Raw genomic sequence first — 13,004 nt, forward strand, 5'->3', positions numbered from 1 at the left:
TGCTTGTGAAATTTGCTACTGAAAACAGCCTGTTTTTAAATGGTATCTTTATCTCTCCCACAGGCTCCAACAATTTAGGTTTTTCTTTTGTGCAAATCTCTGCACTGGCAACATTCTGTGACCGCCTCTGGATTGGTACCACAAACGGAATTGTTGTCTCTATCCCATTCTCAGGTGGTGAGTGTCACTAATATTTGCTATCTACATTCCTCATTCCATAAGGGTTCACCTCAATAGTTGTCTTGTAGTGACAGTATTTTAAATATGTTGACCTTTTTGTAGTTTCAGAATTCTTATTTCTATGTGCTTTTTTTATTAGCTTGACTTCGTGCAGTAGTTGTAAAACCAGAATTAATGTAATCCAAAGAACCATAACCTAAAAGTCAAAACGTATTACCAAGGAAAAACATGTTTCTTTCTGACTTCAAATTGTTCGACATTAAGACCTCATCTGAGTCTAAAATGTTTTCCACTGCGGTCTTGAAATATGTACTAGACTTATCATTAAACAGACCTACCCTCGAATCATAAAATATAACCTGCTTACTTCTTGTAGTTAAGCTTTCACATATTGTACTACCTTTAGGTTCTCTTTATGAATGGCTAAAGGTAAAATGTCCTGGTAAAATACCAGGGATAAATGTGGAATGACCACATGAATTTGGCCTGATATTCCTGATTCCCTCTCTAATTCCCCATTTTTTGAGGGGAGCTCCAAGTGCCAACTCTTGATCCTACATTATTTCCTCATCCATGAAAAGTACAGATGCTCACTTTATCTGTATCTCTATGGAAGGGCGAGCACTGGGCTGTTTTCCTACCCACACATAATTACCCACTGACCTACCAACTCATACCGGGACCTTAGACTGCTCTCAAACAGGTGTAGGATTCTCTGCAACTACCTCTCCTCTGTACTCCTTCCTTTGATGCAGTCAACTGCAACATCCTAATTAAGTCTACTCTGGGGATCACAAGCATTGCAGTCATCTGGTTCATGCTTTGGCAACTATTTCTTCACTACATCTCGGCATAATCCCCTACCTCTACTGCCACCCCTTTCCTATGTCCCTTTTCTTGTCTCTGGCCAACGCAGTACAAAGCAACTAGTTTCTTTGTAATTCTTATTGCCCGTCTAATCTGTCCCTTTGACCTTCTTATCCGTCTCTATTCTGTACTTTCTCAGAACTGCAGCGTTTTTGCAGACCCTTTTGGCAGGCTTCAAGTAACATGCTCTATTCAAGCTTCTCCATAGCTATACGTAGTTGCCACAATTATTTTGCAAATACGTTTTTTAGAATTAATCTTAATATGAATGCACATGCTTTGCATGCCCTGTCATCTCTACTCAGTCTGTTTATTCATGAAATAATAGAATCATAAAGTAATGCATGATACCCTCCCGTAATTGTCAGCACCATGTACTTGGCGAGTCCCCTACAATGTTTTGTTCAAGCTGATATGACTAGTTGATTTTGATATGTAAGTACAGCAGTCAGTGTCATACACTGAGCACTTTGGTACTAACAGTTGTTGAGAACTCACTGGAATTCTGTGTACTACAACATGACAGTGCAGGTGTTCTTCCCTACAACTGAGTGAACACAGGGAGTAGGGCAGTGGTGCTTACATAATTATAATAATGTGGATGTGATCTGGGTGCATGCTTCTTGTTAGCTGCCTGAGTGACAGTTCTGTACATGGACTAGTGACAGTAGGAGGACTGAAGGAAGGGTGGTAAGATGTTCTGCTTGAACAGGATATGATGTTGGGGTATTTAGCCAGGTGGTGAATGGGTCGGTATCACCCAAGTCTGCATGGGCCAAAATGTTGTCAGAATCAAGCAGTTGAAAAGTTAGGAGAGAGACTGCACAGGTGGGTATTTTTTGTTGAGGTAGGGTGTATCCCTGTAACAGGCCATGCTAGGGAAAGGAGATGGTGGCGTGTCCATGGAGTGCTCAGTCCTAGTTAGGGCCACCCTGGTGTGAGACAAAAATGAAGAGGGTTCCCAGGAGGTGGATAGGTGAGCATTACTCCCAGCCTGACCAACTTGCAGGTCATCTCTCAATTATCCCAGAACTTGCAGGAAATGAAGTGCTGAGGGTTCTGCAAATGGATCAGTGAGTGGGCCAGCCATGCAAGTTTCCATTATGGCTATAAATCCTATGAGTGGCTGTTTTGTCCAGAGAGGGCAATAATTAAAAGCAAGTTTTTTCAATTATGTGATCTACATACTTGCTGTGCTTACTTTGCAAAACTGATTCTCTTTAAGCAGAACACTAGCCCTGTTAGAAGGGCAGGAGTCTTGTGACACATCCATCATGAAATCTCTGTTATTTCTGTGACCGCTTATAGCTGATTGTGTTCTCCATTCAGCGAGTAAATCACTCACAGACTTAAGGCTGTGAATACTGTTTCCCCACCACTAGATCTCTCATAGGTTGACATGCATGAATATGGCTTGTCGTCAGGCTGGAAACCCTTGGTATATGAGGACTGAATAGTAGTCCTTCTATTGTATTAATTAACATCAGAAAGACACATAGCCTATTTATAACTGAGGGCAATGAGATCGAGTGGCAGAGACTGCCTTCCCCCTCCTCCAAAGTTCCAACTACGAGATTTTTCCACCACACACTTGTGTGAAGAGCCTTCAGGAGCATTGGTCCCTACGGTCCACTGCACCTATTCAGGAGTTGGCAGACCCTTATGTCCTTTAACCATTATTTTCTCTCAGTAATAAAAAGCATTTTGAACTAAATGACTGTAGAAAGGTGGTTCCTTCTACAAGAATAATAGCTTATCAAGTAGACTTTAGGTCTACTGTATTGCTACCCAAATGCTTCCAATGTATGTATTAATACAATCAGCGAAGATCTGTTTAAAAAATAAGCATAAACATTTTAAATTTCTGTCATAGGCTAACTGCTAGTTCAAGCTAGCAATATGTGAATCCGCACAGTCAGTGTTTACTTTCAAACATATTCCAACTTGAACTAGCAGTCAGCTTCTGACTAAAACACTTTAAAATTGTTTACTGTTTTCTAGAAAATCATATACATCTGCACACTTAGACTTCTTCTTCTCTAAGTGCATATATATACACACACAGACACACTTTCTTTCTCTCACTCTCACACACTCTCTCTGCCCAAAAGACTTTTCCAGACTGCATATTTTCTTTCTTTCAACAGTAGCCTGTATTTGCTCAGACATAATATGCACTTGAACTTCTAGCCTTTATACGATCACTGTCTTTGTCACCTTTTGATACAAAGACTGCATGGCCTTCAGCTTTCTCTATACCAAGCTTGGCAACTATCCTGTGTCTCTCCGAGGCCAGGATCAATCCAGTTACTAATTCTGTTCCACCACTTCTGCTGAGAGCTGTGATTTCACAGGATTATCTGTTGATCTGTGAATACGTTCTGTGTTGCATACCAATATGTAGTCCTACTCATATTTAGATGTGCAGTTGTTGAGGAAAGTAGATGTGCTGAGTTCATACAATGTGGACTTGTTTGTCAGTTTTTTGTTTTTTATTGTAGAGGTTCTGTTAGAAATGGGGTCTTTGGTTGACAGTCAGGTTACCCCCTGTTCAAGCAGGGACTCTCACACCAGTCAGGGTAAAAGAGAATCACCCTCAGCTAACCCCTGCTTTCCCCCTTGGTAGCTTAGCAGAGCAGTAGGCTTAACTTCAGAGTGCTAGGTGTAAAGTATTTGTACCAGCACACACAATAACTTACTGAAAACACTACAAAATGACACAACACCAGTTTAGCAAGATAGGAAATATTTATCTAAACAGTACAAGACCAAAACAACAAAAATCCAACATACACAAGTCAAGTTATGAATTTTTCAAATGAAACTCAAAAATAGCACTTACAAACACAAAATGGTTTGATGAGGTGTTAACACAGCGTCGTTCCCAACAAGCCGACACCAGTGGCGCCGGACACGGGGTCGTGTAGACCCCCAAGTACAGTACCTTTGGTGAAGAGTGAAAACAAGTTGATGCGCGAAGTCGGGGTCACGGCATCTCTGCGAAAAGTTTAATCCGTGCACTTCGAGCAGCGTCGGTCACGACGTGGTGCGGCGACTTCCACGGAGTTGCGGACTTCTGCGGGGCTGCAGCAGCATCGGGCCTGCGAAGGTCGTCGCGTTCCAGCGAAGATCATGGAGTCTGTTGCAGGCAGCGTCACTGGATTCAGCAGCTGCGTCGGTCCGAAGTCGTCCGAAGTCAATTTTCTTGGATTTCCACCAGCTTTCCTTTCAAGGGCGAAAGGGACTGGATAGGGCACCACTTGTCAGAGCAGGAGTCTCTTCAGAGACTCCAGTTGCTGGCAGAGAGAAGTCTTTGCTGTCCCTGAGACTTCAAACAACAGGAGGCAAGCTCTAAATCAAGCCCTTGGAGATTTCTTCACAAGATGGAAGGCACACAAAGTCCAGTCTTTGCCCTCTTACTCTGACAGAAGCAGCAACTGCACAATAGCTCCACGAAGCACAGTCACAGGCAGGGCAGCACTTCTCCTCAGCTCTTCTCCAGGCAGAGGTTCCTCTTGATGTCCAGGAGTGATCTAAAGTCTGTGGTTTTGGGTGCCCTTCTTATACCCAATTTCTCCTTTGAAGTAGGCCTACTTTGAAAGTAAAGTCTCTTTTGAATGTGAAATCCTGCCTTTCACAGGCCAGGCCCCAGACACTCACCAGAGGGTCGGAGACTGCATTGTGTGAGGACAGGCACAGCCCTTTCAGATGTAAGTGACCACTCCTCCCCTCCCTCCTAGCACAGATGGCTCATCAGGAAATGCAGACTACACCCCAGCTCCCTTTATGTCACCGTCTAGTGTGAGGTGCAACCAGCCCAACTGTCAAACTGACCCAGACAGGGAATCCACAAACAGGCAGAGTCACAGAAGCGGTCTAAGCAAGAAAATGCTCACTTTTTAAAAGTAGCATTTTCAAACACACAATCTTAAAATCAACTTTACTAAAATATGTATTTTTAAATTGTGAGCTCAGAGACCCCAAACTCCACATGCCCATCCGCTCCTAAACTGAATCTACACTTTAATCAGATTTAAAGGTAGCCCCCATGTTAACCTATGAGAGGGACAGGCCTTGCAACAGTGAAAAACGAATTTAGCAATATTTCACTGTCAGGACATATAAAACACATTACTATATGTCCTACCTTAACCATACACTGCACCCTGCCCTTGGGGCTACCTATGGCCTACCTTAGGGGTGTCTGACATGTAAGAAAAGGGAAGGTTTAGGCCTGGCAAGTTGGTACACTTGCCAAGTCGAATTTACAGTTAAAACTGAACACACAGACACTGCAATGGCAGGTCTGAGACATGATTATAGAGCTACTTATGTGGGCGGCACAACCAGTGCTGCAGGCCCACTAGTAGAATTTGATTTACAGGCCCTGGCACCTCTAGTGCACTTTACTAGGGACTTATTAGTACATCAAATATGCCAATCATAGATAAATTAATCAACAATACAATTTACCCAGAGAGCAAATGCACTTTAGCATTGGTAAAGTGCTCAGAGTTCAAAACCCAACAGCAACAGGCCAGAAAAAATAAGGAGGCAGGAGGTAAAAAGATTAGGGATGACCCTGCATAAGCAAAAAAGTCCAATAGGTGCAAATAGTAGAAATGGCCCTGGCATCCAGTGATGATTCAGTGGGATCCACAATAGTCAAAAGCTTAAGAACCTGAGTCCTGCTCTAATATTCATTCTCACCAACTCAGGCTGTTTATGAGCAATTCACTGGATTTTCACTTAGAAATAGTTCACTTTAGCATCATTCAATGTTACTCATTCTATAACAAATGTGTCTGAGAAAGAGAAAAAATCTCTTTGTAAGATATTTGCTGCATGTAGCAAAAGGCAAAGCACTCTTTATGTACAGTTATGGTATGTTAATTCATTTGTAGAGCGCAATGATTATCCTAGAGGGTGTTCTCACACTAACCAAGAAAGAATCAACACATCAATAGGGTAGCCAAAAAACAAGGAGCCAGGGTTGAACCAAAGAGCACTAGTTCCCCAAGAGCCAGCCCTTTTGTGGCTTTCTAAAGTGTAGCAAAGATGGAATTTGCACTAATGTCGCTTTTTTCATTTCCGTGCCAGATAGTGCTGAGATGTGCGGTACTCAGTCGTTTTTGCCAGGCTTTTTAAAACTTTTTGGTGACTCCTTTGAGATTTTTTTTCTATCCTGGTGCGAGGAATTTCACCCAAGAAACCAGCTTGTTTCAAACTATGTGTCACGACTCACGTGCTGCTTACACCTCAAATCAGCAGATCGCGTGGCGTTGGTCTTGAATGTTCGGCCTTGGCCCAGGTAGGGGTGACTCTTTCTGGTAGGCACGGTGCTGTAGGCAATGGAAACGCCAAGAACAGACCGTGCCCTTCAGAAATAGCACCAGAGGGGAAAAAAAACCTGAAAAGGGGAAAAAACCTCCAAACAGATAGATTCCTGAAACAGGAACAAAAGAACAGGAATCAACAGAGGCAAAAATACAGGAAATAAACTGAACCGACGAGAGCCAGCACAGGAAGGCAAAGAAACAGGAGCGAAGACACCATCCAAACAGAAAGTGTTGCAGCGCAAGGAGAGAAGGAATCACAGGCCTTAAATACCAACAAACAGGAAGCGACCGACAGGAAGTACAAGGACACCATCTTAGATAGGGAAAAGATACATAGAATGAACTAGGAGCCATAGAGAGCAGGGAACAAGGAATGTTGGGAAAAGAAGGGAGATATGGGAAGGGAGAAAAGACATAAAGGAAGGCACAACCAGATAACCAGAAAAAGCAGAGAAGAAAAGAAAAGAACAGGTGAGTGGGGGGGGGGGGGGGGGTCAGACCTGCCTGTAAGCGCGGTGAAGGAAAGGAAAACGAGGCCCCATGCCACATTTGTGGCCTCTGAGAATGCAGAATAGTTTAGGGGCGCAGCACGTCTTGTGGCCGCGTCCCGAGCCGAGTGTTCGGCTCGAGACGTGCACGGCGGCGTGACAGTAGGTCCCCCCCACCCCCCGAAGGTCCAGGTTTGTGAGGAAACAAGCGGTGAAAATGGCGAATCAGAAGAGGTGCGTGCACAGAAGATGCATCTCCCCAAGAGCATTCACTGAGAGGATAGCCCTTCCAATGAATCAGATACTGAAGACGTTTGTGAAAGATACGAGAGTCACAAATTTCTTGTACCTCATATTCAGGTACATCATCCACTAACACAGGAGGACAAGGAAACTGACGAGAGTAAGGATCAGGTACGTAAGGTTTGAGCTGGGAAACATGAAAGACCGGATGAATTTTCCAGTTACGAGGCAAGTGAAGACGGACAGTGACAGGATTAATCAGCTGAAGGATACGGAAAGGACCGTAGTAATGGGGTGTGAACTTATTCTGAGAAAGGCGTAAAGGCAAGAATTTTGATGAAAGCCAGACTTTATCATGAAGGTGATAGTCTGGAACGTCTCTACGTTTCTTTTCTGCTATTTTCTTCATATATCTCTTGGTGTTCAACAAGTTAGATCGAATCAATCTATGGATCTGTAGAAGTCGTCTGGAAAAAGAAGTAACAGCAGGCAAAGCAGAGGTAGACTGAGGAGTAGTAGGAAAAAAGGTAGCATGATAGCCATAAGAACAGAAAAGAGGAGTGACCTTGGAGGCACTATGGACAGTATTATTGTAGGAGAATTCAGCGATAGGAAGGTAAGTGTTCCAGTTGCTCTGGGTAGAATTACAAAAACAGCAAAGGTACTGCTCTAATCCTTGGTTAAGACACTCAGTCTGTCCATTGGTTTGAGGATGGAAACCCGATGATAATGCTATATTGATATTCAGTGTCCTACAAAAATGTTTCCAAAACCGGGAGATGTACTGAGGTCCTCTGTCAGATACAATGTTATGTGGAAGTCCATGGAGACGGAAAATATGATGGATAAATATCTGACTTGGTTCTTGGGACGTAGGTAACTTTTTCAGGGCAGTGAAGTGAGCCATCTTAGTAAAGGAATCTATTGTGGACATGATAACCCGGTTTCCTGCTGATGGAGGGAGCGAACACATGAAATCAGTAGAAATGGTGTGCCAGGGAGCTGGTGGAACAGGTAATGGTTGTAGTAATCCTGCAGGTCTGGTACGGGGAATCTTTACTTGAGCACATATGGGCCAAGCCTGAACATATCTTTCGACATCCGACTTCCAGGTAGGCCACCAGAAAGATTGCGAGAGAAGTTCTTGTGTGGCCTTGATGCCTCTATGACCTGCAACCGGCGAATCATGGCACATTTGTAGTGCTTTTTCTCTTACTCCATTAGTAGGGAGGAACAACGGGTTCTGATAATAATATCCTTGCCTTTTACATATAAGTGGGTTTAATTTCTCTAATTCTTGATCAGAGAGGTTGGAATAGTCCAGTTGTACCTCATCCAGGAAAGACTGAGCTACTCCAATGATCTTACTAGGCTCAAGTAGATACTGTGATGGGGTAGGAGTACAATCTGGATAACGGCGAGACAGAGCATCAGCCAGAATGTTTTGGGATCCAGGAATATAGGTGACGTAAAAATCATACTGACTGAAGAAAAAGGCCCAACGAGCCTGACGACTATTCTGGCATAAAAAATTGCGTAAACATTGCAGATTACGATGGTCTGTTCTCACCTCGAAAGGCTCCTTGGATCCCATAACAAACTGTCTCCACTCTAGGCAGGCTGTTTTCAAAGCTAATAACTCCCTTTCTAGTACTGAGTAATGTTGTTCCGACGCAGAGAGTACATGGGACAAATAGAAAACACGATGTTCAAGACCGTCATCTTCTTGTTGTTGGAGTAAGACAGCTCCGATGGCTCTTTCGGAAGCATCGGTAACAACAATAAATTGTTTGTTAGTATCTGGGTGTCTCAATATAGGAGCTTGAGTGAAAGCCTTCTTAAGACCTTGAAAAGCTGTTTCAGCTGCCCTAGTCCAAACAAAATCTTTCTTTAAATTTTCCTTCTTTAATGTTTGAGTTATGTGGCTGGTTTGTTTTGCAAAGTCTAAGATAAACTGCCGATAAAAATTAGCTAATCCTAGAAAACATTGTGTTTCCTTAATAGAAGAAGGAGAAGCCCATTCTAGGATGGCTTGTACCTTTTCTTGGTCCATAGCTATGCCAGTGGGACTTAAATGATAACCCAGATATTTGACTTCAGTCTTGTCAAACTCACACTTTTCTGGTTTACTAGATAGTTGATGTTCCCGGAGTCTTTGGACTACTTGTTTCACGTGAGAGGGATGCAATTCAGGACGTCTAGAATAAAGAATATCGTCTAAGTAGATGACAACCGTTTGATTCAAAAGATCAGAAAAAACAGAGTCCATAAATCTTTGGAAAATGGAGGGGGCATTAGTAAGACCAAAAGGCATAACTCTGTACTCATAGTGACCAAATGGGGTCCTGAAAGCTGTCTTCCACTCCTCTCCTTCTTTAATACTTAAAAGGTGGTAGGCTCCCCGTAGATCCAGTTTGGTAAATCGTTGAGCCCCTCTGACTGCCTCTAATATATCCTTGATGAGGGGCAAAGGATAACGGTCTTTTATAGTTGTCTTATTTAGGCCTCGAAAATCCAGGCAAGGACGAAGAGCCTTCGTCTTCTTGAGTGCCAAAAAAGAGGGGAGCCCCTGCTGGAGAGGACGATGGTACAATAAGACCGCTCTGTACGTTTTCTTCCAGATACTCCTTTAGAACTTTCCTTTCGGGTTCTGTGAGTGAATACATCCTCCCAAAGGGAACAACAGTTCCAGGTTCCAAGGGAATAGTACAATCGTAATCTCTATGTGGGGGTAACACAGGTCTGTATGGTTTTTGGAACACATCTTGAAATTCTAAATAGTGTTCAGGGAATCCTTGGACTGTATTGATGGAACATCCGGTAGTAGTTTCAGTAGGCATCAATCTTTTAGGTGACCAATATGTGTCTGAAGCAAAGCAGTTCTCATGACAAAACTGTGAGGACAAGGAAATAGTCTGGGTTTCCCAATTCACATAAGGGTTATGTCTTATGAACCACGGAATTCCTAAAATGATAGTATGGTTGGGGAATGATATGAGATCAAAGGAGATGTGTTCTTGGTGGTTACCAAATTATAAACTTAGTGTCAGGGTGGTAGTATCAACTGGACCAGAGGATATTAAGGATCCATCCACTGTGTGCACTTGTTCTGGAATTTCTTTGGGTCGTGTTGGTATTTGTTGAGTAGTGGCCCAAGTCTTATCCATGTATATGCCACTAGCACCACAATCAAGTAAGGCCATTGTTCTTTCTTGACGGCCGCCAGGTAGCTGTAACATCACAGGTAACATGAACAAAGTCGTGGTATTGTCCTTGAATGAACTGATGGAATTTATAGCCGATGATCCCGTCCCCTCCCTTCTTACAGAAGCCGGGAAGTGCGTTTCCCGATGGCCTTTGAGGACAAACGGGGCAGGTACGAAGCATGTGGCCCGCAGCACCACAATACAGGCACAATCCTTTCTTACGTCTGTCTTCCTGCTCGCTAACGGAAAGTGGGTCTCAAGTGGTATCCACCTGCATAGGTTCACCCTCTGTCTCTGGCGGGAGGACGAGGTTCCTCGGAACGATGCAGAAAAACCCGTGAAGTGCTTGGCTGGGAAGATCCTCTACTCTTTCTCTTCTCCGATCGTCGTTCTTGGAGACAGTATTCGATGGAAAGTACTTGAGCCATCAGACCACGAAGATCTTCAACTCGGGTGAAGTGTACTAACTCATCTTTTATTTCTTCTTTAAGTCCTCTAGGGAATAAAGTCACCAGAGTTCGTTCCACCCAGGTGGTCTCTGCCGCTAGCTGTCGAAAGCGAGTAATATATTTAAGGACATCTTGTGAGCCTTGTTGGATGTCACATAAGGCTTTTTCCGCAGAGGCTTCCAATCCTGGACAACTAAACATTTGTTTAAACCGATTCACGAAGGCGGCATAGTCTGACAATACCGGGTCATTGGATGATACCATCGGGGTTGCCCAGGCCAAGGCAGGACCGGATAACGCACTGATAAGATATCCCACCTTTGTCCTGTCGTGGGAGAATTGGGTAGGTCGGAAGGCAAAATACACAGTTAATGCATCGAGGAATTCACGCAGTTTAGTTGGTTCACGGAGAAACGAGGAGTAGAGGTGGAGACAGTCGGAACATCGCCACTGCGGAAAGCCAAAGCCTGTCGTAAAGCAGCATTCTCATTGCGTAATTGTTGCAGTTCCTGAGCCTGTTGCTGAATAGTTGCCAGAAGAGATTGATCCGGATCTGCAGCATCCGCCACTGTATCATCCATGGTGTTAGATGACGTCAGGAGAATTCGGCGCTGTAATCTGTCATGACTCACGTGCTGCTTACACCTGGATTCCGCAGATCGAGTGGCGTTGGTCTTCAATGTTCGGCCTTGGCCCAGGTAGGTGCGACTCTTTCTGGTAGCCACGGTGCTGTAGGCAATGGAAACGCCAAGAACAGACCGTGCCCTTCAGAAATAGCGCCAGAGGGGAAAAAAAAACCTGAAAAGGGGAAAAAACCTCCAAACAGATAGATTCCTGAAACAGGAACAAAAGAACAGGAATCAACAGAGGCAAAAATACAGGAAATACACTGAACCGACGAGAACCAGCACAGGAAGGCAAAGAAACAGGAGCGAAGACACCATCCAAACAGAAAGTGTTGCAGCGCAAGGAGAGAAAGAATCACAGCCCTTAAATACCAACAAACAGGAAGTAACCGACAGGAAGTACAAAGACACCATCTTAGATGGGGAAAAGATACATAGAATAGAATGAACTAGGAGCCATAGAGAGCAGGGAATAAGGAATGTTGGGAAAAGAAGGGAGGTATGGGAAGGGAGAAAAGACATAAAGGAAGGCACAACCAGATAACCAGAAAAAAGCAGAAAATAAAATAAAAGAACAGGTGAGTGGGGGGGTCAGACCTGTCTGTAAGTGCGGTGAAGGAAAGGAAAACGAGGCCCCATGCCAAATTTGCGGCCTTGGAGAATGCAGAATAGTTTAGGGGCGCGGCGCGTCTTGTGGCTGCGTGCCAAGCCGAATGTTCGGCTCGAGACACGCGCGCGGCGTGACACTATGTGGAGCCTGCCACAAGCCCCACTTGGTGTGTTTGAGGTGCTTAGAGCGTGACCACCGCTCCAAGACCGGTGAGCAATGCAGTGCCATGCACCTGAAGGTGCCAACTGAGTGAGCCTTCAAGCACCACGCCGCCTGATGACTCCACTATGTTCAAAACCTCAAAATCTGGAAGGTCCCACAAGCTCAAAAAATCCGAGAAGTCAAAGAGATCTTCAGCTTCACTTGTGCCTCAAAGTCGTCCGATGAGGCTGTGAGCATCAGCACTCCAGACTTCATGCTTTGCCGGAGCATAGGTCAATGTCTGCTCTCAACGCTTTGCTGATTTTCCGGTAGCTGGAGCGACCCACGCCCAGGTCAGAGAACTTTGAGGCCATGCACCTTGTATTTTAGTGTCTCGGACCCTCTGGAGTGCATTCAGGCATCACAGGTTTGGGAGGGGCCCCGTTCTGAATCCTCACCGGTTGGTTTGCCCTCTGTGCCATTCGGGCCATATAGATCCCTTGCTACATCCAAAGCGGAGCTGTCGAGTCTGAACCTACCTCAACACCCACTCTAGTGCCAGCAGTGTCATCCCCATTCCCATCCTCATGCCCAACACCATCACAGAACCGGATGGGCATTGCCCGAAACTGATTCCGCCCACAACCCTGGACCGTGTTCTCTGTGCAAAAGGCAGTGCCTTTTACTATTGATAGGCCTGGATAATGAGTGGAATTGGAAGGGTCTGAGTAGTCTTATGCATCCCTTAAATGAGGAGGACAAGTGGTACGAGGAAATGGTGGAGACCAGTGGGCTAGACACTTTGCCTGACACTTGTCTGGTCTCTCCTCCTACCGTGGCAACAGACGATGAAAC

At 44.5% G+C, this 13,004-nt stretch overlaps 1 protein-coding gene across 2 annotated transcripts in view; it reads left to right on the forward strand.

Annotated features, from left to right (window-relative positions):
* The window catches only part of LOC138246226 (C-Jun-amino-terminal kinase-interacting protein 4-like), a 545,850-nt gene that overhangs the window by 509,766 nt on the left and 23,080 nt on the right, over window positions 1–13,004 (forward strand). For both annotated transcript variants that reach the window (XM_069200626.1, XM_069200625.1), the window contains exon 25: window positions 64–177. In XM_069200626.1, the coding sequence (XP_069056727.1) occupies window positions 64–177 (114 nt within the window). The remainder of the gene's footprint in view (window positions 1–63; window positions 178–13,004) is intronic.

Source organism: Pleurodeles waltl, chromosome 7, assembly GCF_031143425.1.
Source record: "Pleurodeles waltl isolate 20211129_DDA chromosome 7, aPleWal1.hap1.20221129, whole genome shotgun sequence".
Taxonomy (NCBI): Eukaryota; Metazoa; Chordata; class Amphibia; order Caudata; family Salamandridae; genus Pleurodeles; species Pleurodeles waltl.